This window comes from Bufo gargarizans, chromosome 6 (assembly GCF_014858855.1).
Source record: "Bufo gargarizans isolate SCDJY-AF-19 chromosome 6, ASM1485885v1, whole genome shotgun sequence".
Taxonomy (NCBI): Eukaryota; Metazoa; Chordata; class Amphibia; order Anura; family Bufonidae; genus Bufo; species Bufo gargarizans.
The window spans coordinates 222,513,604-222,537,575 of record NC_058085.1 but is presented as its reverse complement, the minus strand read 5'-3'; the positions used below and the strand labels follow the sequence as shown (position 1 = coordinate 222,537,575).

Sequence of the window (23,972 nt, the reverse complement as noted above, 5' to 3'; positions counted from 1 at the left end):
AATTATGCAAAAAAAAAAAAAAAACTCTATGAACTCGCCAGGCCTCTCATTGAATACCTTGGGGTGTCTTCTTTCCAAAGTGGGGTCACATGTGGGGTGCCCTGGCTTTTTAGGGGCCCTGAAGCGCGAGAAGAAGTCTGGGATCCAAATGTCTAAAAATGCCCTCCTAAAAGGAATTTGGGCACCTTTGCGCATCTAGGCTGCAGAAAAGTGTCACACATGTGGTATCACCGTACTCAGGAGAAGTTGGAGAATGTGTTTTGGGGTGTCATTTTACATATACCCATGCGTGGTGAGATAAATATCTCAGCAAATGTCAACTTTTCCCATTTTTTTATACAAAGTTGGCATTTGACCAAGATATTTCTCTCACCCAGCATGGGTATATGTAAAATGACACCCCAAAACACATTCCCCAACTTTGTGGGTATGGCCTGTGGCCCTTTCACAGAGCTTATACAATTTGACCCATACCGGGCGCGCTTGCTTGGGATGTATTGTTTGAAGGCAAGGCGCCCGGTAGAATGTATTAGGGACTCGTCTATGCAGATGTTTTGCTCAGGGGTATACAAATTTCTGGTTGAAGTGGTCTATGAGGGGCCGAATTTTGTGGAGCCGGTCAAAAGCTGGGTGGCCTCTGGGACGGGATGTGGTGTTATCACTAAAGTGCAGGAAACGCAGGATGGCCTCAAATCGTGCCCTGGACATGGCAGCAGAGAGCATAGGCATGTGATGAATTGGGTTCGTGGACCAATATGACCGCAATTCATGCTTTTTGGTTAGACCCATGTTGAGGAGAAGGCCCCCAAAAAAAAATTATTCGGAAACTTGGACTGGTTTCCAACGGAAAGGCTGGGCATAAAAGCTTCCCGGGTTGGCAGATATAAATTGAGTGGCATACTGGTTTGTTTCTGCCACAACTAAGTCCAAGAGCTCCGCAGTCAAGAACAGCTCAAAAAATCCCAGGGCCAAACCGATCTGAGCTGTCTCAACCCAAACTCCAGACTGGGCGGTGAAAGGGGGAACTAATGGTGCAGCTGAAATTGGGGACTGCCAATCAGGATTTGCCAGCACCTCAGGGATTCTAGGGGGTCTACGGGGCTGTCTGTGCGGTGGCTGCGATGGGGTAACTAATGCACGTGCCACCGTACCAGCTTCAACTGCCCTTCTGGTGCTCGCCACTTCACCATGTTGTACGGCAGTGCTGGTACTAGGTCCAGGGAGGGCTGCGCTGCTGGTGTATGCCTCACCGTGTAATCCGACAGCGCCAGCCCCACTCTGCTGCCCTTGAAGAGGATCCTGCGCAACCTGTGGTCTAGCAACATGGGGCCGGGTATGCCTGGTGGTATCGGGGACCTCAACCTCCTCATCCAAACTTTGTGTCAGACTGCCACTGCTTTCTACAGGTTCATATTCTGACCCGCTAGATTTCTTCAGATGAGGGTTCCCATTCCTCATCCGACTGGGTCAGAAGCCTGTAGGCCTCTTCAGAAGAATACCCCCTGTTCGACATTTGGGCTACTAAATTTAGGGGTATTCCCTGAGACTACCCAAGAAAAAAAGCAAGCCTGTCTTACAAATGGGAGGCTAGTGAAGTACCAGAGGCCGCCGCGGTTGATTAAAAAAAATCAGTTTTTATTTTTTTATTCGCCGCAGCGCTTGTAAAGTGAATGTGCAGTGATTCCCCCCCCCCCCCCCCCCAAAAAAAATTTGTAACACATAACCAACAACAATGCAATGAATTAGGTGTGGACCTAGATGACCTGCCAGATATCCAACTACTGGTATCCCTTATGGAGGAAGGGGAAAGGGATGTTGGTGAGGGTCCATTCACGGACCTCAAACTGCCCTCCACAAAAAACCCACCCCTTAGTGATGGTACACCACCTGACATTTTTCTTAAGGTCGTGACGGACCAACTGAGAATGCTTAACACATCCAAGGGGTTTGGACTCAACCTCCAGAAAAAGGAGATTGATGCTCTAATCTCATTGGAACGCGACAACTCCCTTGTCATTAAACCATCGGACAAGGGAGGGAATATTGTCGTAATGAATTGTGACCAGTATAAGACCATGTGTCTTGACATTCTCAGTGATGGTTCGTGTTACCGTGTGTTGGAAACTAATCCAACTGAGATGTTCAGGAGGCAATTGAAGGACCTCCTGGACACAGCACACGATCATGCCCTTATTAGTAGGTCTGAATTTGATTTTTTGTTCCCCAAACATCCCCAGATCCCTTGCTTTTATGGGTTACCCAAGGTACACAAGGGGCTCTCCCCACTTAAGGGACGTCCCATTGTATCAGGGACTGGGAGTTTGACGCATCCAATCAGTACATACGTGGACAGGATTTTACGACCCTTTGCGGTGTCCCTGTCCTCGTATGTACGTGATTCTATGGATGTGATCAAAAAATTGGAGGGAATTCATCTTGGTGAGAACGTTATGCTGGCCAGCTTGGATGTTGAGGCCTTGTACAGCTCCATACCTCACGACAGGGGGTGTGGAGTTGTGGCCTCATTCCTTAGTCAACGTGGCACCCATTGCTGGCAGCATAACGAGTTCATTCTTGAACTAATGAGGTTTATCCTTGAGCACAACTGTTTCATCTTCGATCATCGCATGTACCACCAGCTCAGGGGAGTGGCGATGGGGAGCCCCTGTGCCCCGACTTTCGCCAATCTCTACCTGGGCTGGTGGGAACGTGAAGTTGTGTTCGCGGAAAACCAGAGATGGGCTGACCACATTAATTTGTGGTTACGCTTCATCGATGATGTGCTGATTTTATGGTCGGGGAGTGTGGAGGACTTCAGTCGGTTTGTGTCAGATCTGAATATAAACACCATGGGATTATTTTTCACATCGGAGATCCAAGAATCTCAAATTAATTTTCTGGATTTGACCATCTTCAGGGACAAGATGGGCAATATTGGCACACGACTGTTCCGCAAGGAGACTGCAACCAATAGCCTCCTTAGATGGGACAGTTGCCACCCCTTGCCCCTGAAGAGGGGAATTCCAAAAGGGCAATACCTTCGGGTAAGGCGCAACTGCTCCAGCATGTCAGACTTCAGAACGGCGTCCAGTGATCTACAGACGAGGTTTAGGAATAGGGGGTACCCGCAACATGTACTAACCAAGGCGTACCATCACTCGCTGGCCCAAAATCGGGATGCCCTCCTTACTCCTAAACCAGGATCGGTGGGAGGGGATCAGTTGCGCATCATAGCCACGTATGATGAAGCACATAATACAGTGAGAGATCTGCTGACGACCTATTGGGGCATTTTAAAATCAGACCCAGATATTGGTGATATTATAGGCGACGCACCTCTAATTACGTACAGACGTGGACGTAGTTTGAGAGATCGCCTGGTCCACAGCTTCTATCAGGCCCCCACTACATCTACATGGCTGAGCAATAGCCTTAAAGGGACCTTCCGCTGCGGCGGTTGTGTAGCGTGCCCTGCAATCCAGACGGGCGCTGCATTTATTTGTAGCGTCACTGAACAGAGATTCACCATCAGATCATTTGTGAATTGCAAAACGAGAGGCCTGGTATACCTGGCCACCTGTGTTTGCGGTAAACAATATGTGGGTAAAACCACAAGGGAATTCCGCAGAAGAATAGCAGAACATTTAAATGACATCCGCAAAGGGGCTGACACCCCTATTGCCAGACATATATCAACTACACATAATGGTGATGCGGATGTCATTAAATTTCAGGCTGTGGAGGTGGTTAGAAGATCGCCAAGAGGAGGCGATTTTGACAGGCGTCTATTACAAAAGGAGACACAGTGGATTTACCGCCTGTATGCACTCCAACCTCATGGATTGAACGAGTATAACTCCTTTGTGTGTTTTCTCTAAATCTCAAGTTTGTGAGTGCAACAGGGGGGTCATTAGGGGTTATGATTCATTGCCCGGGATCCCTGTGTCCCACAAGTATTTATCAATCAGTGACTCCATGTCAGTAGGTCGGCAGAAGTGTTGATACCTGGGCCCTGGGTAGGGCCACAAGATAGTAGGGGTAGGGAAGTGTAACCACGAGTTGGTATGGTGTATATCACTTCATTCCTCACACCCTCCCTGTGCCACTTTAAAAGGATGTAAAAGGATTTATACATCTGCCTGACCTGTTTTTCACCACCGAGGGAGTAATGCTGCTGGATCCCTTGTGATCTTCTGTGAACCTATGGGATTATTCTGACCGCATCGATTGGTATCCCCCACAAATACAATACACATTAGGGATCGCTCGGCGGTCCTCGTCCCGACTGATGTTTTACCAGGCTGCCATTTCAGTAAGTCGCCGAAGATTTAACTCCATTTGTAGATAGTGAATGTTGTGACATTCATCTGGGCCTGTCTCAGAGAGGGGGCGGCACAATGGGGGCGGGATGGATGATGCGGCGATAGCCGCGCCTCCTGTATCCCCATTGGCCGCCCTAGAGGCGTGGCTCAGCACAGGGGGAGGAGGACTCTCCTTATATTTCGTGCACCTGAGCGGCCGCGTTCGGCCACCTCGTACTAATAGCTGCAGCCTCTGTCACGGAGGTTATGCAGCTCTGATTATTTATCCTAATACCCACAGATTCACGCTCCTGACGAGCCGATGATGGCGAAACGCGTCGAGTGTGGTGTGGGGATAAATTAATGGTTACACTTTCTGTATTGCGCTCACACTGCAGTTGTGGTCTGTGGGTTACAGCCCTCTGCAGTTAGTGAGCAGATGCAATTCAGTTCTCCTGTTCCATCCAGCTCAGCCTAGGTCCATTGATTCGTGCCTGCAGGGCCGATCCTCAGACATCCGATTCATATTGAACGGATGGATTCAATTGAGGTCGGCATATGCAGACAGATGTTTATTAATGGATTAGTCTATCGTAATTTTAGTCTAGGGCCTCATTAGCTGGCAATGGTTCAGAGCACTTTGACCGCGTTACAGTGTATACTTTTGGTGGTTTGATCGAGCACGGCACTACTGCCTTATGATCTAGCCTGCAGTAATACACGAATTGCGGCTTTTCTAGTGACGTCATCCACAGTTGCAAATACCGCATTTGCGGTGTCATAGGTCTCATCCATCGACCTCACACTGATTGGACGGCACCCTAGAAATTTTAATATAGGTTAGTTTACCCTTCCCCCCTTTTGTTCTGTTTAATAAAACCTTAGTTTTAACAGTAAAATAGCGTTCCAAATGACAGTGATTTAATTTTGATAGGTGGAACGTATACTCTATACCAGTTATATCAGTAAAACCAAAAAAAATTCGCACTGCAGCGGGGCGGGCGTGGGCGAACGCACGTGTGGGCGACCGATCAGGCCTGATCGGGCAAACACTGCGTTTTTGGTGGAGGGCAAACTAAGATGACACTAATACTATTATAGATCAGACTGTGATCAGTTTTGATCACTTACAGATACTATAAAAGTAAAAAAAGCTGATTAGCGATACGCTAATCAGCGAATAAGTGACTGCGGTGGGCTGGGCGCTAAACGATCGCTAAACTACCTAACCAAGTTTTTTTTACACAATAAAAGCACACAGAGCTATGGGGACTGGGTATTGCGGATGTGCTAGCGGCCATCTAGCAACCCATGTCCTCAGCTCTATACACAAAATCCCGGTGACAGGTTCCCTTTAAGTCACAATTATTTCTGGTATGGGGAATGTTTTTATCTCCAAATCAGCGGTACGGCGATACTGGGAGCATAAATTTATAGACCCTATTGGTGATTGCTTGTTTATTTGGAGAGGGGAAGAGGTTTCCCTCAAGGAGTTTATTTTTTATATTAATAACAACACCTGGAATATCAAATTCACCGAATGTATAAGCAAAAAAACTGTACATTTCCTTGATTTGACAATTATGGTTATAGATGGCTCAATACACACGAGTACCTATTTCAAGCCCACAGACCGAAATGGCTACATAGATGTCAGTAGCTGCCATTATGACCCCTGGATTATGAACATACCTAAAGGATAATTCCGGAGGGTAAGAAGAAACTGTTCCCAAGTGAAAGACTATGATATACAGAGTGATATTATTTAGGAAATGTTTAGAGAGAAGGGGTATAAAGAAGGAGGGCTGAGGACTAAGAGAGATAGTGTACGACAAGGAAATAGAGATTAAAAATAAAACCAAAGAAGTGGATAAGTATAAATTTGCCTTTTCCACAACGTGTCCCCAAATTAAACATGCTATCCGGAAAAATTGGGGAATCTTAAAGAATGGCCCAGTAATAGGACCCTTAATACCAGTGAAACCCCCGATCCTTTTCAGATGAGCACCTACCATTAAGGATAAAGTGGTTCATAGCTGTTTAAAGAAAGGGAAGCACCACCCAAACGGTATGTTCACATGATGTGGTTTCTGCTCAGGATGCAAAAATAGGTCCAAAGAGTATAAAAAGAATAAAACCAGTAACAATATAGTTGAAGCAGAAAAATAAAAGGAAATGTATCCTGTGAGAGTATGGGGGTTGTATATGTTTGAGTGTCCCTGCAAACTTCAATATGTGGGCAGAACACTCAAAGTTGAAAGCGAGAGTAGGGGAACACATAAAGAATATTAAAAAAGGTTTGGAGTCCCACAGTGTTTCTGCACACTTTAAGAGGGTACATCAAAATAATATAGCGGGCCTTAAGTTTATGGTGGTCGAGTGGGTGCAGACAGAATGGAAAGGTAGAGATCCAGTTAAGCTAATAAATAAAAAAGAGGTAGAATGGATATATAATATGGCAACGCTACAGCCAACAGGAATGTAAAATCCGTGGGTATGGTGTAAAAATATTACCATTGGTATCAGGAGAATCAATACCGTCTCCCTTTGGGATACTAGGATAGATGATAGGAGATAAATTGACACAAAGAAAATTGTAAAAAAAAAAATCTCCCAGTGATATAGGGGAGAATTATGTTGACTAACAGTATTAGAAAGCACAACAGTGGGTCTTTAGAAAAGAAACCACATTTACCAGCAAGTGGGTGAAAAGCAGCGACTTTGTATTATGCTAGTCTGAACGGAGCCATGTGGAGATAGGATGAGAGACGTATCTACCAGCAGGTGGTTACGATGCAGCACTATTAGGGAATATACTGTGCCTTTTGTAACAACTCCAAACTGAGATAAATAACATTATAGCGTAATGATATCTATGTGTCTAATATATCAGTATGTTTTTAATGAGGACCATGGATATGATAATAGTTGCTTTTGTGTACAGTACTGAAAAATAATGAAAGTTCCAGTGCTTATACGCGGCAAAGATATAAGATTTTTTTAGATACGTTTTTAAGAATTTTAGGATAAATATGGAGAAGATTACTGTAGAAAAAAGATTTTTTAATTATTAGATATAATGAAATTGGCGTTTATAGTTTAAAATATTGTCTCATGATTTATCATTGAGATTTTTAGTAATTTTTTGTGTAAAGATATAAGAGAATAAATGTGAAAGGGATATATATATATATATATATATATATATATATCCTTTTTGGTAAAGAATGAGTCTGAAAATACTCAAAATCTGTATAAATTATGTGATTTTATGATGCGGCTATAAAACCCACCCTAAATTAACAAAACTGAGACGCTAAATGTGTATAAGTCATGTGTCTTTATGATGTGGCTATAAAACGTGCCCTAATTAACTGAAACCTAGACGCCCCAGATGAAGCAGGAGCGAAACCGGGTTCGGGCAGCTTTTTTTAAATTGTATATGTGTTGTTGAAAGAGGAAAACACTGTTAGTATAATAAAGTATACTGAATGCTTTTACCTACGGGTCTGCTGTATGTTGATTTCCTTTAAAGGAACATACGCTAACTTTTGCTGCCGGCTGATTTATATAATGGGGAGGAATGATGAATATGCACGTTGCTGGTCGGTTCAGAGTCTGAGGAGGTGGAGAAAGAAGATCAAGTGGAACAGGCAGTGTGTGGGTAGGCGTTGTTTTGTTGGAACACCAAATCCCATAAGGCAGTGATGGCTAACCTCCAGCACAGCTAGTAACATAGTTTATAAGGCTGAAAAAAGACATCTGTCCATCCAGATCCACTGTGGTGAAACTACGACTTCCAGCATGCATCATTCATTTCTGTGGAGTTCTGAGTAGAGTTGAGCGAACACCTGGATGTTCGGGTTCGAGAAGTTCGGCCGAACATCCCGGAAATGTTCGGGTTCGGGATCCGAACCCGATCCGAACTTCGTCCCGAACCCGAACCCCATTGAAGTCAATGGGGACCCGAACTTTTCGGCACTAAAAAGGCTGTAAAACAGCCCAGGAAAGAGCTAGAGGGCTGCAAAAGGCAGCAACATGTAGGTAAATCCCCTGCAAACAAATGTGGATAGGGAAATGAATTAAAATAAAAATTAAATAAATAAAAATTAACCAAAATCAATTGGAGAGAGGTTCCATAGCAGAGAATCTGGCTTCCCGTCACCCACCACTGGAACAGTCCATTCTCAGATATTTAGGCCCCGGCACCCAGGCAGAGGAGAGAGGTCCCGTAACAGAGAATCTGTCTTCATGTCAGCAGAGAATTAGTCTGCATGTCATAGCAGAGAATGAGGCTTCACGTCAGCCACCACTGCAACAGTCCATTGGCATATATTTAGGCCCAGCACCCAGGCAGAGGAGGGAGGTCCCGTAACAGAGAATCTGTCTTCATGTCAGCAGAGAATTAGTCTGCATGTCATAGCAGAGAATGAGGCTTCACGTCAGCCACCACTGCAACAGTCCATTGGCATATATTTAGGCCCAGCACACACACAGGCAGAGGAGAGAGGTCCCGTAACAGAGAATCTGGCTTCATGTCAGCAGAGAATCAGTCTGCATGTCATAGCAGAGAATGAGGCTTCACGTCAGCCACCACTGCAACAGTCCATTGGCATATATTTAGGCCCAGCACACACACAGGCAGAGGAGAGAGGTCCCGTAACAGAGAATCTGGCTTCATGTCAGCAGAGAATCAGTCTGCATGTCATAGCAGAGAATGAGGCTTCACGTCAGCCACCACTGCAACAGTCCATTGGCATATATTTAGGCCCAGCACCCAGGCAGAGGAGGGAGGTCCCGTAACAGAGAATCTGTCTTCATGTCAGCAGAGAATTAGTCTGCATGTCATAGCAGAGAATGAGGCTTCACGTCAGCCACCACTGCAACAGTCCATTGGCATATATTTAGGCCCAGCACACACACAGGCAGAGGAGAGAGGTCCCGTAACAGAGAATCTGGCTTCATGTCAGCAGAGAATCAGTCTGCATGTCATAGCAGAGAATGAGGCTTCACGTCAGCCACCACTGCAACAGTCCATTGGCATATATTTAGGCCCAGCACACACACAGGCAGAGGAGAGAGGTCCCGTAACAGAGAATCTGGCTTCATGTCAGCAGAGAATCAGTCTGCATGTCATAGCAGAGAATGAGGCTTCACGTCAGCCACCACTGCAACAGTCCATTGGCATATATTTAGGCCCAGCACCCAGGCAGAGGAGGGAGGTCCCGTAACAGAGAATCTGTCTTCATGTCAGCAGAGAATTAGTCTGCATGTCATAGCAGAGAATGAGGCTTCACGTCAGCCACCACTGCAACAGTCCATTGGCATATATTTAGGCCCAGCACCCAGGCAGAGGAGGGAGGTCCCGTAACAGAGAATCTGTCTTCATGTCAGCAGAGAATTAGTCTGCATGTCATAGCAGAGAATGAGGCTTCACGTCAGCCACCACTGGAACAGTCCATTCTCAGATATTTAGGCCCCGGCACCCAGGCAGAGGAGAGAGGTCCCGTAACAGAGAATCTGTCTTCATGTCAGCAGAGAATTAGTCTGCATGTCATAGCAGAGAATGAGGCTTCACGTCAGCCACCACTGCAACAGTCCATTGGCATATATTTAGGCCCAGCACCCAGGCAGAGGAGAGAGGTCCCGTAACAGACAATCTGGCTTCATGTCAGCAGAGAATCAGTCTTCATATCATAGCAGAGAATCAGGCTTCACGTCACCCACCACTGTAAGAGTCAATTTTCATAAATTTAGGCCCAGAACCCAGGCAGAGGAGAAAGGTCCCGTAACAGACAATCTGGCTTCATGTCAGCAGAGAATCAGTCTTCATATCATAGCAGAGAATCAGGCTTCACGTCACCCACCACTGTAAGAGTCAATTTTCATAAATTTAGGCCCAGAACCCAGGCAGAGGAGAAAGGTCCCGTAACAGACAATCTGGCTTCATGTCAGCAGAGAATCAGTCTTCATATCATAGCAGAGAATCAGGCTTCACGTCACCCACCACTGTAAGAGTCAATTTTCATAAATTTAGGCCCAGAACCCAAGCAGAGGAGAAAGGTCCCGTAACAGACAATCTGGCTTCATGTCAGCAGAGAATCAGTCTTCATATCATAGCAGAGAATCAGGCTTCACGTCACCCACCACTGTAAGAGTCAATTTTCATAAATTTAGGCCCAGAACCCAGGCAGAGGAGAAAGGTCCCGTAACAGACAATCTGGCTTCATGTCAGCAGAGAATCAGTCTTCATATCATAGCAGAGAATCAGGCTTCACGTCACCCACCACTGTAAGAGTCAATTTTCATAAATTTAGGCCCAGAACCCAGGCAGAGGAGAAAGGTCCCGTAACAGACAATCTGGCTTCATGTCAGCAGAGAATCAGTCTTCATATCATAGCAGAGAATCAGGCTTCACGTCACCCACCACTGTAAGAGTCAATTTTCATAAATTTAGGCCCAGAACCCAGGTAGAGGAGAAAGGTCCCGTAACAGACAATCTGGCTTCATGACAGCAGAGAATCAGTCTGCATGTCATAGCAGAGAATCAGGCTTCACGTCAGCCACCACTGCAACAGTCCATTGTCATAAATTTAGGCCCAGCACCCAGGCAGAGGAGAGAGGTCCCGTAACAGACAATCTGGCTTCATGTCAGCAGAGAATTAGTCTGCATGTCATAGCAGAGAATCAGGCTTCATGTCAGCCACCACTGCAACAGTCCATTGGCATATATTTAGGCCTAGCACACAGGCAGAGGAGAGGTTCATTCAACTTTGGGTAGCATCGCAATATAATGGTAAAATGAAAATAAAAATAGGATTGAATGAGGAAGTGCCCTGGAGTCCAATAATATATGGTTATGGGGAGGTAGTTAATGTCTAATCTGGACAAGGGACGGACAGGTCCTGTGGGATCCATGCCTGGTTCATTTTTATGAACGTCAGCTTGTCCACATTGGCTGTAGACAGGCGGCTGCGTTTGTCTGTAATGACGCCCCCTGCCGTGCTGAATACACGTTCAGACAAAACGCTGGCTGCCGGGCAGGCCAGCACCTCCAAGGCATAAAAGGCTAGCTCTGGCCACGTGGACAATTTAGAGACCCAGAAGTTGAATGGGGCCGAACCATCAGTCAGTACGTGGAGGGGTGTGCACACGTACTGTTCCACCATGTTAGTAAAATGTTGCCTCCTGCTAACACGTTGCGTATCAGGTGGTGGTGCAGTTAGCTGTGGCGTGTTGACAAAAGTTTTCCACATCTCTGCCATGCTAACCCTGCCCTCAGAGGAGCTGGCCGTGACACAGCTGCCTTGGCGACCTCTTGCTCCTCCTCTGCCTTGGCCTTGGGCTTCCACTTGTTCCCCTGTGACATTTGGGAATGCTCTCAGTAGCGCGTCTACCAACGTGCGCTTGTACTCGCGCATCTTCCTATCACGCTCCAGTGCAGGAAGTAAGGTGGGCACATTGTCTTTGTAGCGTGGATCCAGCAGGGTGGCAACCCAGTAGTCCGCACAGGTTAAAATGTGGGCAACTCTGCTGTCGTTGCGCAGGCACTGCAGCATGTAGTCGCTCATGTGTGCCAGGCTGCCCAGGGGTAAGGACAAGCTGTCCTCTGTGGGAGGCGTATCGTCATCGTCCTGCCTTTCCCCCCAGCCACGCACCAGTGATGGACCCGAGCTGCGTTGGGTGCCACCCCGCTGTGACCATGCTTCATCCTCATCCTCCTCCACCTCCTCCTCATCCTCGTCCTCCTCGTCCTCCAGTAGTGGGCCCTGGCTGGCCACATTTGTACCTGGCCTCTGCTGTTGCAAAAAACCTCCCTCTGAGTCACTTCGAAGAGACTGGCCTGAAAGTGCTAAAAATGACCCCTCTTCCTCATCCTCCTCCTCCTCCTCCTGGGCCACCTCCTGTTCCATCATCGCCCTAAGTGTTTTCTCAAGGAGACATAGAAGTGGTATTGTAACGCTGATAACGGTGTCATCGCCACTGGCCATGTTGGTGGAGTACTCGAAACAGCGCAACAGGGCACACAGGTCTCGCATGGAGGCCCAGTCATTGGTGGTGAAGTGGTGCTGTTCTGTAGTGCGACTGACCCGTGCGTGCTGCAGCTGAAACTCCACTATGGCCTGCTGCTGCTCGCACAGTCTGTCCAGCATGTGCAAGGTGGAGTTCCACCTGGTGGGCACGTCGCATATGAGGCGGTGAGCGGGAAGGCCGAAGTTACGCTGTAGCGCAGACAGGCGAGCAGCAGCAGGATGTGAACGCCGGAAGCGCGAACAGACGGCCCGCACTTTATGCAGCAGCTCTGACATGTCGGGGTAGTTGTGAATGAACTTCTGCACCACCAAATTCAGCACATGCGCCAAGCAAGGGATGTGCGTCAAATTGGCTAGTCCCAGAGCTGCAACGAGATTTCGCCCATTATCACACACCACCAGGCCGGGCTTGAGGCTCACCGGCAGCAACCACTCGTCGGTCTGTTGTTCTATACCCCGCCACAACTCCTGTGCGGTGTGGGGCCTGTCCCCCAAACATATGAGTTTCAGAATGGCCTGCTGACGTTTACCCCGGGCTGTGCTGAAGTTGGTGGTGAAGGTGTGTGGCTGACTGGATGAGCAGGTGGAAGAAGAGGAGGAGGAAGCCGAGAAGGAGGAGGTGGCAACAGGAGGCAAAGAATGTTGCCCTGCGATCCTTGGCGGCGGAAGGACGTGCGCCAAACAGCTCTCCGCCTGGGGCCCAGCTGCCACTACATTTACCCAGTGTGCAGTTAGGGAGATATAGCGTCCCTGGCCGTGCTTACTGGTCCACGTATCTGTGGTTAGGTGGACCTTGCTACAGATGGCGTTGCGCAGTGCACACTTGATTTTATCGGATACTTGGTTGTGCAGGGAAGGCACGGCTCTCTTGGAGAAGTAGTGCCGGCTGGGAACAACATACTGTGGGACAGCAAGCGACATGAGCTGTTTGAAGCTGTCTGTGTCCACCAGCCTAAATGACAGCATTTCATAGGCCAGTAGTTTAGAAATGCTGGCATTCAGGGCCAGGGATCGAGGGTGGCTAGGTGGGAATTTACGCTTTCTATCAAATGTTTGTGAGATGGAGAGCTGAACGCTGGCGTGTGACATGGTTGAGACGCTTGGTGACGGAGGTGGTGGTGGTGGTGTTGGTGGTACATCCCCTGTTTGCTGGGCGGCAGGTGCCAACGTTCCTCCAGAGGCGGAGGAAGAGGCCGAGGCGGCAGCAGCAGAATAGGCCGAGGCGGCAGCAGCAGAAGAGGTAGCAGGGGGAGCCTGAGTGACTTCCTTGGTTTTAAGGTGTTTACTCCACTGCAGTTCATGCTTTGCATGCAGGTGCCTGGTCATGCAGGTTGTGCTCAGGTTCAGAACGTTAATGCCTCGCTTCAGGCTCTGATGGCACAGCGTGCAAACCACTCGGGTCTTGTCGTCAGCACATTGTTTGAAGAAGTGCCATGCCAGGGAACTCCTTGAAGCTGCCTTTGGGGTGCTCGGTCCCAGATGGCGGCGGTCAGTAGCAGGCGGAGTCTCTTGGCGGCGGGTGTTCTGCTTTTGCCCACTGCTCCCTCTTTTGCTACGCTGTTGGCTCGGTCTCACCACTGCCTCTTCCTCCGAACTGTGAAAGTCAGTGGCACGACCTTCATTCCATGTGGGGTCTAGGACCTCATCGTCCCCTGCATCGTCTTCCACCCAGTCTTGATCCCTGACCTCCTGTTCAGTCTGCACACTGCAGAAAGACGCAGCAGTTGGCACCTGTGTTTCGTCATCATCAGAGACATGCTGAGGTGGTATTCCCATGTCCTCATCATCAGGAAACATAAGTGGTTGTGCGTCAGTGCATTCTATGTCTTTCACCGCTGGGGAAGGGCTAGGTGGATGCCCTTGGGAAACCCTGCCAGCGGAGTCTTCAAACAGCATAAGAGACTGCTGCATAACTTGAGGCTGAGACAGTTTCCCTGGTATGCATGGGGGTGATGTGACAGACTGATGGGGTTGGTTTTCAGGCGCCATCTGTGCGCTTTCTGCAGAAGACTGGGTGGGAGATAATGTGAACGTGCTGGATCCACTGTCGGCCACCCAATTGACTAATGCCTGTACCTGCTCAGGCCTTACCATCCTTAGAACGGCATTGGGCCCCACCATATATCGCTGTAAATTCTGGCGGCTACTGGGACCTGAAGTAGTTGGTACACTAGGACGTGTGGATGTGGCAGAACGGCCACGTCCTCTCCCAGCACCAGAGGGTCCACTAACACCACCACGACCATGTCCACGTCCGCGTCCCTTACTAGATGTTTTTCTCATTGTTATGGTTCACCACAACAACAAATATATTATTTGGCCCAATGTATTGTATTCAAATTCAGCGGGATATAAATTTGAGGCCTAGTATTTAGGCGCTGGGTGACCGGTATGGATTTAGTGACAGAATTAGACTTGGAAATGCACAGAAGCGTGTGTGTGTGAAGTTATTCTGAATGACCCAATGTGCACCTTGAATATTATATACCCTTTTAGGGATAGATTTCAAATAGCTCTGATATAGCAGAAACCACTAAATTATGAAATTGCTAAATTGGGAATTGTACTTCAACCCAGAACAAAAAATGTGCTTTGACGGACACTAAATATCTTGCCCAGCAACAACAGTACAACGGTGGGTAACGAGAGATTTAGAGGGAATTAAATTTGAGGCCTAGTATTTAGGCGCTGGGTCACCGGTATGGATTTAGTGACAGAATTAGACTTGGAAATACACAGTAGCGGGTGTGTGTGAAGTTATTCTGAATGACCCTATGTGCACCTTCAATATTATATACCCTTTTAGGGATAGATTTCAAATAGCTCTGATATAGCAGAAACCACTAAATTATGAAATTGCTAAATTGGGAATTGTACTTCAACCCAGAACAAAAAATGTGCTTTGACGGACACTAAATATCTTGCCCAGCAACAACAGTACAGCGGTGGGTAACGAGAGATTTAGAGGGAATTAAATTTGAGGCCTAGTATTTAGGCGCTGGGTCACCGGTATGGATTTAGTGACAGAATTAGACTTGGAAATGCACAGAAGCGTGTGTGTGAAGTTATTCTGAATGACCCAATGTGCACCTTCAATATTATATACCCTTTTTGGGATAGATTTCAAATAGCTCTGATATAGCAGGAACCACTAAATTATGAAATTGCTAAATTGGGAATTGTACTTCAACCCAGAACAAAAAATGTGCTTTGACGGGCACTAAATAACTTTCCCAGCTACAACAGGACAACGGTAACGAGAGATTTAGAGGGATTTAAATTTGAGGCCTAGTATTTAGGCGCTGGGTGACAGGTATGGGTTTAGTGACAGAATTAGACTTGGAAATACACAGTAGCGGGTGTGTGTGAAGTTATTCTGAATGACCCTATGTGCACCTTCAATATTATATACCCTTTTAGGGATAGATTTCAAATAGCTCTGATATAGCAGAAACCACTAAATTATGAAATTGCTAAATTGGGAATTGTACTTCAACCCAGAACAAAAAATGTGCTTTGACGGACACTAAATATCTTGCCCAGCAACAACAGTACACCGGTGGGTAACGAGAGATTTAGAGGGAATTAAATTTGAGGCCTAGTATTTAGGCGCTGGGTCACCGGTATGGATTTAGTGACAGAATTAGACTTGGAAATACACAGTAGCGGGTGTGTGTGAAGTTATTCTGAATGACCCTATGTGCACCTTCAATATTATATACCCTTTTTGGGATAGATTTCAAATAGCTCTGATATAGCAGGAACCACTAAATTATGAAATTGCTAAATTGGGAATTGTATTTCAACCCAGAACAAAAAATGTGCTTTGACGGGCACTAAATAACTTTCCCAGCTACAACAGGACAACGGTAACGAGAGATTTAGAGGGATTTAAATTTGAGGCCTAGTATTTAGGCGCTGGGTGACAGGTATGGGTTTAGTGACAGAATTAGACTTGGAAATACACAGTAGCGGGTGTGTGTGAAGTTATTCTGAATGACCCTATGTGCACCTTCAATATTATATACCCTTTTTGGGATAGATTTCAAATAGCTCTGATATAGCAGAAACCACTAAATTATGAAATTGCTAAATTGGGAATTGTACTTCAACCCAGAACAAAAAATGTGCTTTGACGGACACTAAATATCTTGCCCAGCAACAACAGTACAGCGGTGGGTAACGAGAGATTTAGAGGGAATTAAATTTGAGGCCTAGTATTTAGGCGCTGGGTCACCGGTATGGATTTAGTGACAGAATTAGACTTGGAAATACACAGTAGCGGGTGTGTGTGAAGTTACTCTGAATGACCCTATGTGCACCTTCAATATTATATACCCTTTTTGGGATAGATTTCAAAGAGCTCTGATATAGCAGGAACCACTAAATTATGAAATTGCTAAATTGGGAATTGTATTTCAACCCAGAACAAGAAATGTGCTTGAACGGACACTAAATAACTCGCCCAGCTACAGCACTAGGGACAGATTTAGCTGGATATAAATTTGAGGCCTAGTATTTAGGCGCTGGGTGACCGGTATGGATTTAGTGACAGAATTAGACTGGGATATGGCCAAAAAATGAACAGACTATTGCTGGTTAAATGCACTTGGTGTGACAGCTTCACCCTGATGTAGGCTTTAGCCAAAAAACAACCACACCATTGAGGGTTAAATGCACTTGGTGACAGGCGCAGCTTGCCCCTGATTTTGTATATGGCCAAAAAATGAACAGACTATTGCTGGTTAAATGCACTTGGTGTGACAGCTTCACCCTGATGTAGGCTTTAGCCAAAAAACAACCACACCATTGAGGGTTAAATGCACTTGGTGACAGGCGCAGCTTGCCCCTGATTTTGTATATGGCCAAAAAATGAACAGACTATTGCTGGTTAAATGCACTTGGTGTGACAGCTTCACCCTGATGTAGGCTTTAGCCAAAAAACAACCACACCATTGAGGGTTAAATGCACTTGGTGACAGGCGCAGCTTGCCCCTGATTTTGTATATGGCCAAAAAATGAACAGACTATTGCTGGTTAAATGCACTTGGTGTCACAGCTTCACCCTGATGTAGGCTTTAGCCAAAAAACAACCACACCATTGAGGGTTAAATGCACTTGGTCGCAGCTTGTGCTGGCGCACCACAAGACACAAAATGGCCGCCGATCACCCCAGAAAAATGAGACTGACAAACGGTCTGTGCAGCCTAAAAACAGTGAGCAATTGAGGATCAGCAGCTCAATGATCCACAGCTGCAGATCGATCAGTTAATCAAGTCCTTTGGAGGAGTTAATCTGCCTAATCTCGCCCTACTGTCGCAGCCGCAACCTCTCCCTACGCTAATCAGAGCAGAGTGACGGGCGGCGCTATGTGACTCCAGCTTAAATAGAGGCTGGGTCACATGGTGCTCTGGCCAATCACAGCCATGCCAATAGTAGGCATGGCTGTGATGGCCTCTTGGGGCAAGTAGTATGACGCTTGTTGATTGGCTGCTTTGCAGCCTTTCAAAAAGCGCCAAGAAAGCGTCACAAAAGCGCGAAGAAAGCGACGAACACCGAACCCGAACCCGGACTTTTACGAAAATGTCCGGGTTCGGGTCCGTGTCACGGACACCCCAAAATTCGGTACGAACCCGAACTATACAGTTCGAGTTCGCTCATCCCTAGTTCTGAGAACAGCCAAGCAAGTGTGCATCTTGGGAGTTGTAGTTTTACTACAGCTGGTGTGTTGGAGGTTATCCATCAGAGCCCTAAGGCATCTCAAAAAGACAGGACGGGTTCGACAATGTTCTGGACATACCGAAGGCTGGACTATGTTCCCTCCATGAATAGAAGAAGGGAACAACCATGGTAGCTAATTGAGCCTCACACCATGATATATTGTTCTATGTGTCTTCAAAATATTTATGGCACTCTCCAGTGCCTCTGTGTGGAAACCAGTACTTCTGCCTTTTTTTTAGAACTTAGATATGAGAAGTGGTGTTCCACCAAAATAATGCCTGCCCACACTACACAATGTGCTCTTCAGGGTATCCTGCAGCTACCCTGTCCTGCCCAATCACCAGATCTCTCCCCCATCAAGAATATCTGGGGCTGGATGGGGAGATGAATCTCCCATACACAGCAGCCAAGAAATACCTTGGTTTAAACTACCAGTCCAAGTTGAAAGAGCTCAGAATGACATACCACGGGAGGATATCCAGCATCTGTTTGACCGTGACCATGGCAGAGTGGCAGCAAGGAAAGATGAACCATTTTCGATATGTGATCACTGACCAAGCACCACTAGCAGTTTATACTTTGTCAATCTCCGCTCAATTGCATTCATTTTTACAGGAATAATGTTTTCATTTTCCGGTACTGTGTTTATTTACGACAGACCTATGTATACCAGCATACAGTGGTTTGACACGTTTACTTTATCACATCTAAGTAATTATTTAAAGGGGTTGTCTGCTTTTTTATGTTCCTCGATATCCGATCAGCACAGGTGTCAGCACTTGTCAGCTGTTTGAAGAGAACACAGGGCTTGTACGAGTGCTGTGATCTCCTGGTTCCCTACTCACCATCCCATTCACTTCAATAAGATGGCTCCTTCCTACTCAAATGAATGGGACGGCGAAGTTGTAATTAAAAATGCTCACCGCTGCAATGTCAAAAGCGAGCAAGTTAACAGAAGAAAATGCAGCACTTGTATATGCCCTGTGTTCTCTACAAATAGCTGATCAGCGAGGCAGTCAGCCCCCCTGAGAATAGGTCATCAACAGTGTTGAGCGAAGTGAAACAAATTGACGATCCTAATTTCAGAAAAACTTAAATTCGCTATGTAGTAATTAGTGTTTTTTTTTTTCTAAAATTTTGTTACTAGTGCAGCGACCGGACCGCAGGGGCAATGTGAGTATAGTGTATGGTGAGCCGATGGGGGTAGTAGTGTATTACTCACTGTTCTGCAGCTCCCTGGGCCGGTGTTCTACCAAATTTCTATACTTTGCCAGAACTCTATATTGGAAGTGACGCGGCTGCACAGGAATCAGCTGGAGGCGGGGGTGCGTGGCGCTGCGCAAGCGCACATCCACTGGATTAGCAAAGAATCATTGCAGCGCCGTGCAAGAAGGACTTCATGCTCTGCTATCTGGTGACCTCGATATTCAGCACTCAGCTCTGCGGTAAGGATTGAACTGCTCCTTATGATTTGTGCGTGCAGTAGATCTGATGCAACATTTTGCGCTGGAAAATCTACCTACCCCTAAGTGCGCACGTGCAGTGTACGGTTTTGCGCATGCGCATAAAGTCCTTCTCCTGAGGCGCTGCAATGATTTTTTTGCTAATCCAGTGGATGTGCGCTTGCAGCCGGGTCGCTTCCGGTGCGGCTGTGTCACTTCCGGTATAGCGTTCTGGCAAGGTATAGAAATCTGGCAGAACACCGGCGTGAAGGGAAGGACAGCACCAGTTCCTCTGGCGCACAATCTGTTGTCCTGGGACTCCCGCCAGATGGTGGTTGAGGTGCCCTTGGTGGAATGGGTTTTTAGGTGCCTTAGCTGCAGGGTCCCTAGTGTTCGTGACGCCAACACTTTAAGGTGCAAATGAAAGGATGAGAAGTGAATTGTTGTAAACAGCTTTAATCCTTGTAACAGGCTTGGCAATTGTAACTTGAGGAGTTCTCCGTCTCTCTATATCTGTCTAGAATTGGTCCACTCTCTGGCACTCAGGTACTGGATATAATAACTTCTTACTTGTAATTAGCAATCCACAGGCAGGTCTCCCTAACGGCAGGCAAAATCCTTCTGCTCCATTATTTGTACAGGGTGCTTCCATAAACTCAGGTCCACAATGTCCATAGAGGCATGTGATAATGAACAACTTGGCGCCTAGTCGTCCGTCTGTGTCCAGGTGCTTTTAGGCTTCTCCCAGTTACTGGTGCTGTAGAGTCCATAAACTAATGCTGCTTCTATCTCCACTAGACTTGCTCTATATCCAGTCATTGACTCACTGGTCTGTGCTAAGTAGCTATGAAGATCTGGTTCATGCTCCCTTAGCTTGATCAGGGCCAAGGGGCTAAAGTGGCAGCTACATACTGGACTGTTCTTGTTCACCTCCTCCATTAACTTCCTTCCTTCTCTCTCCTTCTACTTCCTCTCCACACTATTGTATTAGCACACCCTCAACTATATATATGTGGTGCCAGCACCACCTAGGGGTGAAAAGATGTAATCACACTTTTATCTACAAGAGCCTGTTATAAGGAATTTACAGTTTACACAGCAATACTTTGACATGACATCTCAAAAGTTTAAAGTGCCCACATGTAGCACATAGTGGGACACTGCACTAGTGTTGAACGAAGCGAGCTTCGGATGTTACATCTGAAGTTGCTTTGTTCAAAACTTCGGAATAATACTGTATGGAGATCCTTGAAACCGAACTCTGCTTAGGTTCCGAAGTACTAGTCGGAACCGAAGCAGAGTTTGATTTTATATTTTAAAGTGGTTTTCCACTTAAAAAATCAACTACCGAAGTTATTTGATGTAATCGCATGCAAATTTGTGAATAACTAACTTTGGCTTATCGGGGCCTATACATTCTAATACTGTACGGAGACGGATCTCCGTACAGTATTATTCCAAAGTTTTGAACAAAGCAACTTTATATGTAGCACCCGAAGCTTGCTTTGCTCAACAGTAGCAGCTACACATGTTACAAAGTGAAAGTAAGAAGCCTGGGAACGTGATATGACCCATAAAGACATGCAGCCAGTGATTCAGCAGATAGTTATCCACTGTGATGTCACAGCCCTATAAAAAGCCAAATCCCGCCCAGTTGCCACCATTTTACTGTGAACTGTGCATAGACGTGCCAAGTGCTAGGGACAGTGTTTCAGCAATATTTTAATTGGTGATTTAAAGAAAATGTAGATGTAAGTAGTAAAAAACAACAGCATGTTAGGTATCGCCATATTCGTATTGAGCCATAGAATAAGGACATCATGTCATTTTTAGTGCACAGTGAAAGCCATAATGTCAAAAGCCTTTGAGAAATTGTGGGTTTGTTTCAATTTAACCACATAAATAATTTTTTCCCCATTTTCCAATAACGGACATGGTAAATTAAATGGTGCCCTTAAATAAAATATACAACAAAAATAAGCCTTCATATGGCTATATACATTTTAAATTTAAAAAGTTGAGGCTTTTGGAACGTGGGAAGAAAAAATGAAAATGCAAAACCCAAAATGGGCCTTAGTTAAAGAATAAGATAGAGCCTCTTGTGTATACCTGTTTATTTGATGTGTCGTTTGTGGGTTGTCTGCCATCTTGATTCTGTCGTCCCCTAAGATATGGTTCTTGTAATGAATCTCACATTTCACATCCTGCCTGACTTTGCAGAGACAAAGGAGGTTAAGTCTTGTGACACCGCACTGCTCTGAGCCCTGTCTAAGGGCAGCAACTAAAAAACTGTGACACAGAACTTATGTCCTCTCACATTGCAGAGTCTTCATGTGTTGCTGTGTGGTGCAGCTTCAGCCTGTCCACCCTCTTCTTTCCTGTCAGCTGTTACAGCTTCACACTGGCCTCCCTGCCTCCTGCATGCATCTCATAGGACTGCATGGATATTTTGCACACACAGATAGTACAGACAGGATGTGAGTGAGAACTCTGCAGGTGATCACTGTATACACTCAGCTTCTGTCTATCTGCACTCCTGGTCTATCAGAGAGAGGGATGCCTTATATATTGAGCAGACTGCTATGTATACATGGATATACAGAGGAGCAAGGAGAATGGTGAGGTGCCTGAGCCCTGCCAGGAGGTATTTAAAAGGCAATGATGCCTTCCTGTAGCTCAGACAGGGAAGCCTCTGGGAGACTGACCACTGTTTAAATAGGAGAGGAATTTCTTGGCTGTTGGTCAGAATTGAGATCACATCAACAGGTTCCTGTAATGAAAAGGTTAAAAATGTATGACAGTAAATGAGCTGGGATTAAATAGATTGCACTGCTAGAATATTGCTGGTGAGTTAGCATTATATATATAAAAAAAATACAGAATACTTCTATAAATATAAAATGAGACTGAAAATGAAAGTTGTACCTACACTGATCTGATGTCATTCTTTTAACAACATGTTTTCCATGTTTGACAGGTTGGATTTTAATGGTTTTTACACGGAACGTTTGAAGAGTCTCTCTGAAGAAAGAAGCCAAAAGATCCGCCCTCAGACAGGTCCTGTTTGAAAAGCAGTGACCACCCATTGATAAATCACTGACAAAAATGCCACAGAAATAATCTGACAGCCATTTAAATGTTTCCTTCTTGAACTGTACACTCTTTCATGTTATGCATAAATGAGCAGTATTCCTTCCTCATGTCATGCATAAATAAGAAGCTTCCTTAAAGTATAGCAGAATAAGTGAAGATAGTAATAAGTGAAGTGAAGACAAGGGAATGAATGTATGAAGAAATGATGTCTATAAAAATTTATGTAATCGGTACTTTCTCTTCCTGTCTAGCTATGATTCAAGATCATATGATGATGACCACCCTTTTTCCTTTTTAATACTTTTTTTTAATCTTGTTTCTCATTGATAACACAAAGGCAAGAATAACTTACTTTCCTCTTCTCTATTGTCTTGTTTAGATTGATCTTATTGTATTTTCTCTATTCTCTAAGTCATCTTAGCGTTTGTCAGATTTGGACTATGAGGAATGTTACAAGGCTCTCAAAAGATTTGGAGGCCCAAACCCGAATGCATATGTGTTAAAAAATAAATAAAAAAAATCTAACCAACTGCCCAGCTCCAGCACTAAGGCATTCTTGGATGAACATTCAGTGCTATCACACATACAGGATATTACAGCACCACATACCTATTACATCCAGTTATGTCTTCTCTGATGTACACTTTCTCTTTTCTCATCTTCTCCATTCAGCCCATCCATGTCCCGTTATGTTAGGTTTCTCACTTTTCTATCATCTTCCTCCTCCTGGTGGCCCAACAGTGTTATCTGCCTGCTCGTCCCTAATACTGTGCCCGTTGTGGTCCCCAATGTTTAAAACACTATACTTATGAAATGAAAGTGCCATACAGATAGTTCCCAAAGTGCTCCCAAAAGTCCCACCAAACATTATAATTCTCCTTCATTAATCCCTCATTAGTAATAGTGTCCCTTAGGCCTCCTGCACACGACCATAGATGTCCCGTTGCCGAATTTGCGGATCAGCAATACACTGGCACCGTTTCGTGTGCATTCCGCATCATGGATGCAGACCAATTCACTTAAATGGGCCCGCAAATCCGGAGATGTGGAATGGTGCGGAACGGAAGCACTACGGAGTGCTTCTGTGGGGTTTTGTCCTGTACTTCTGTTTTGCAAAAAGATGGAACATGTCCTATCTTTTTGCGTAATGGGCGGATCGCGGACCCATTAAAGTGAATGGGTCCGCGATCCGCTGTGGCTGCCCCATGGTCGGTGTTCATGCATTGCAGACTGCAATTTGCGGGCGCACACGTTTGTGTGCAGGAGGCCTTACAGTGATAATGCTCCCAGAAAGTGGCTTCCATATTGTGCCCAATAAAATAATAATAATGACCCACAATACCTCCAGTGGTAAAAAGCTCCCCACAGTGCCCCAATTAGTA

General features: G+C 45.8%; 1 protein-coding gene across 2 annotated transcripts in view; it reads left to right on the top strand.

The window, feature by feature from the left end:
* TUBGCP2 (tubulin gamma complex associated protein 2) overlaps positions 1-23,122 on the top strand; it is a 453,055-nt gene extending 429,933 nt beyond the window's left edge. For both annotated transcript variants that reach the window (XM_044296484.1, XM_044296483.1), the window contains exon 18: positions 22,475-23,122. In XM_044296484.1, coding sequence (XP_044152419.1) covers positions 22,475-22,565 — 91 coding nt within the window. In that variant the 3' untranslated portion in view covers positions 22,566-23,122. The remainder of the gene's footprint in view (positions 1-22,474) is intronic.
* The last annotated feature ends 850 nt before the right edge of the window (positions 23,123-23,972 follow it).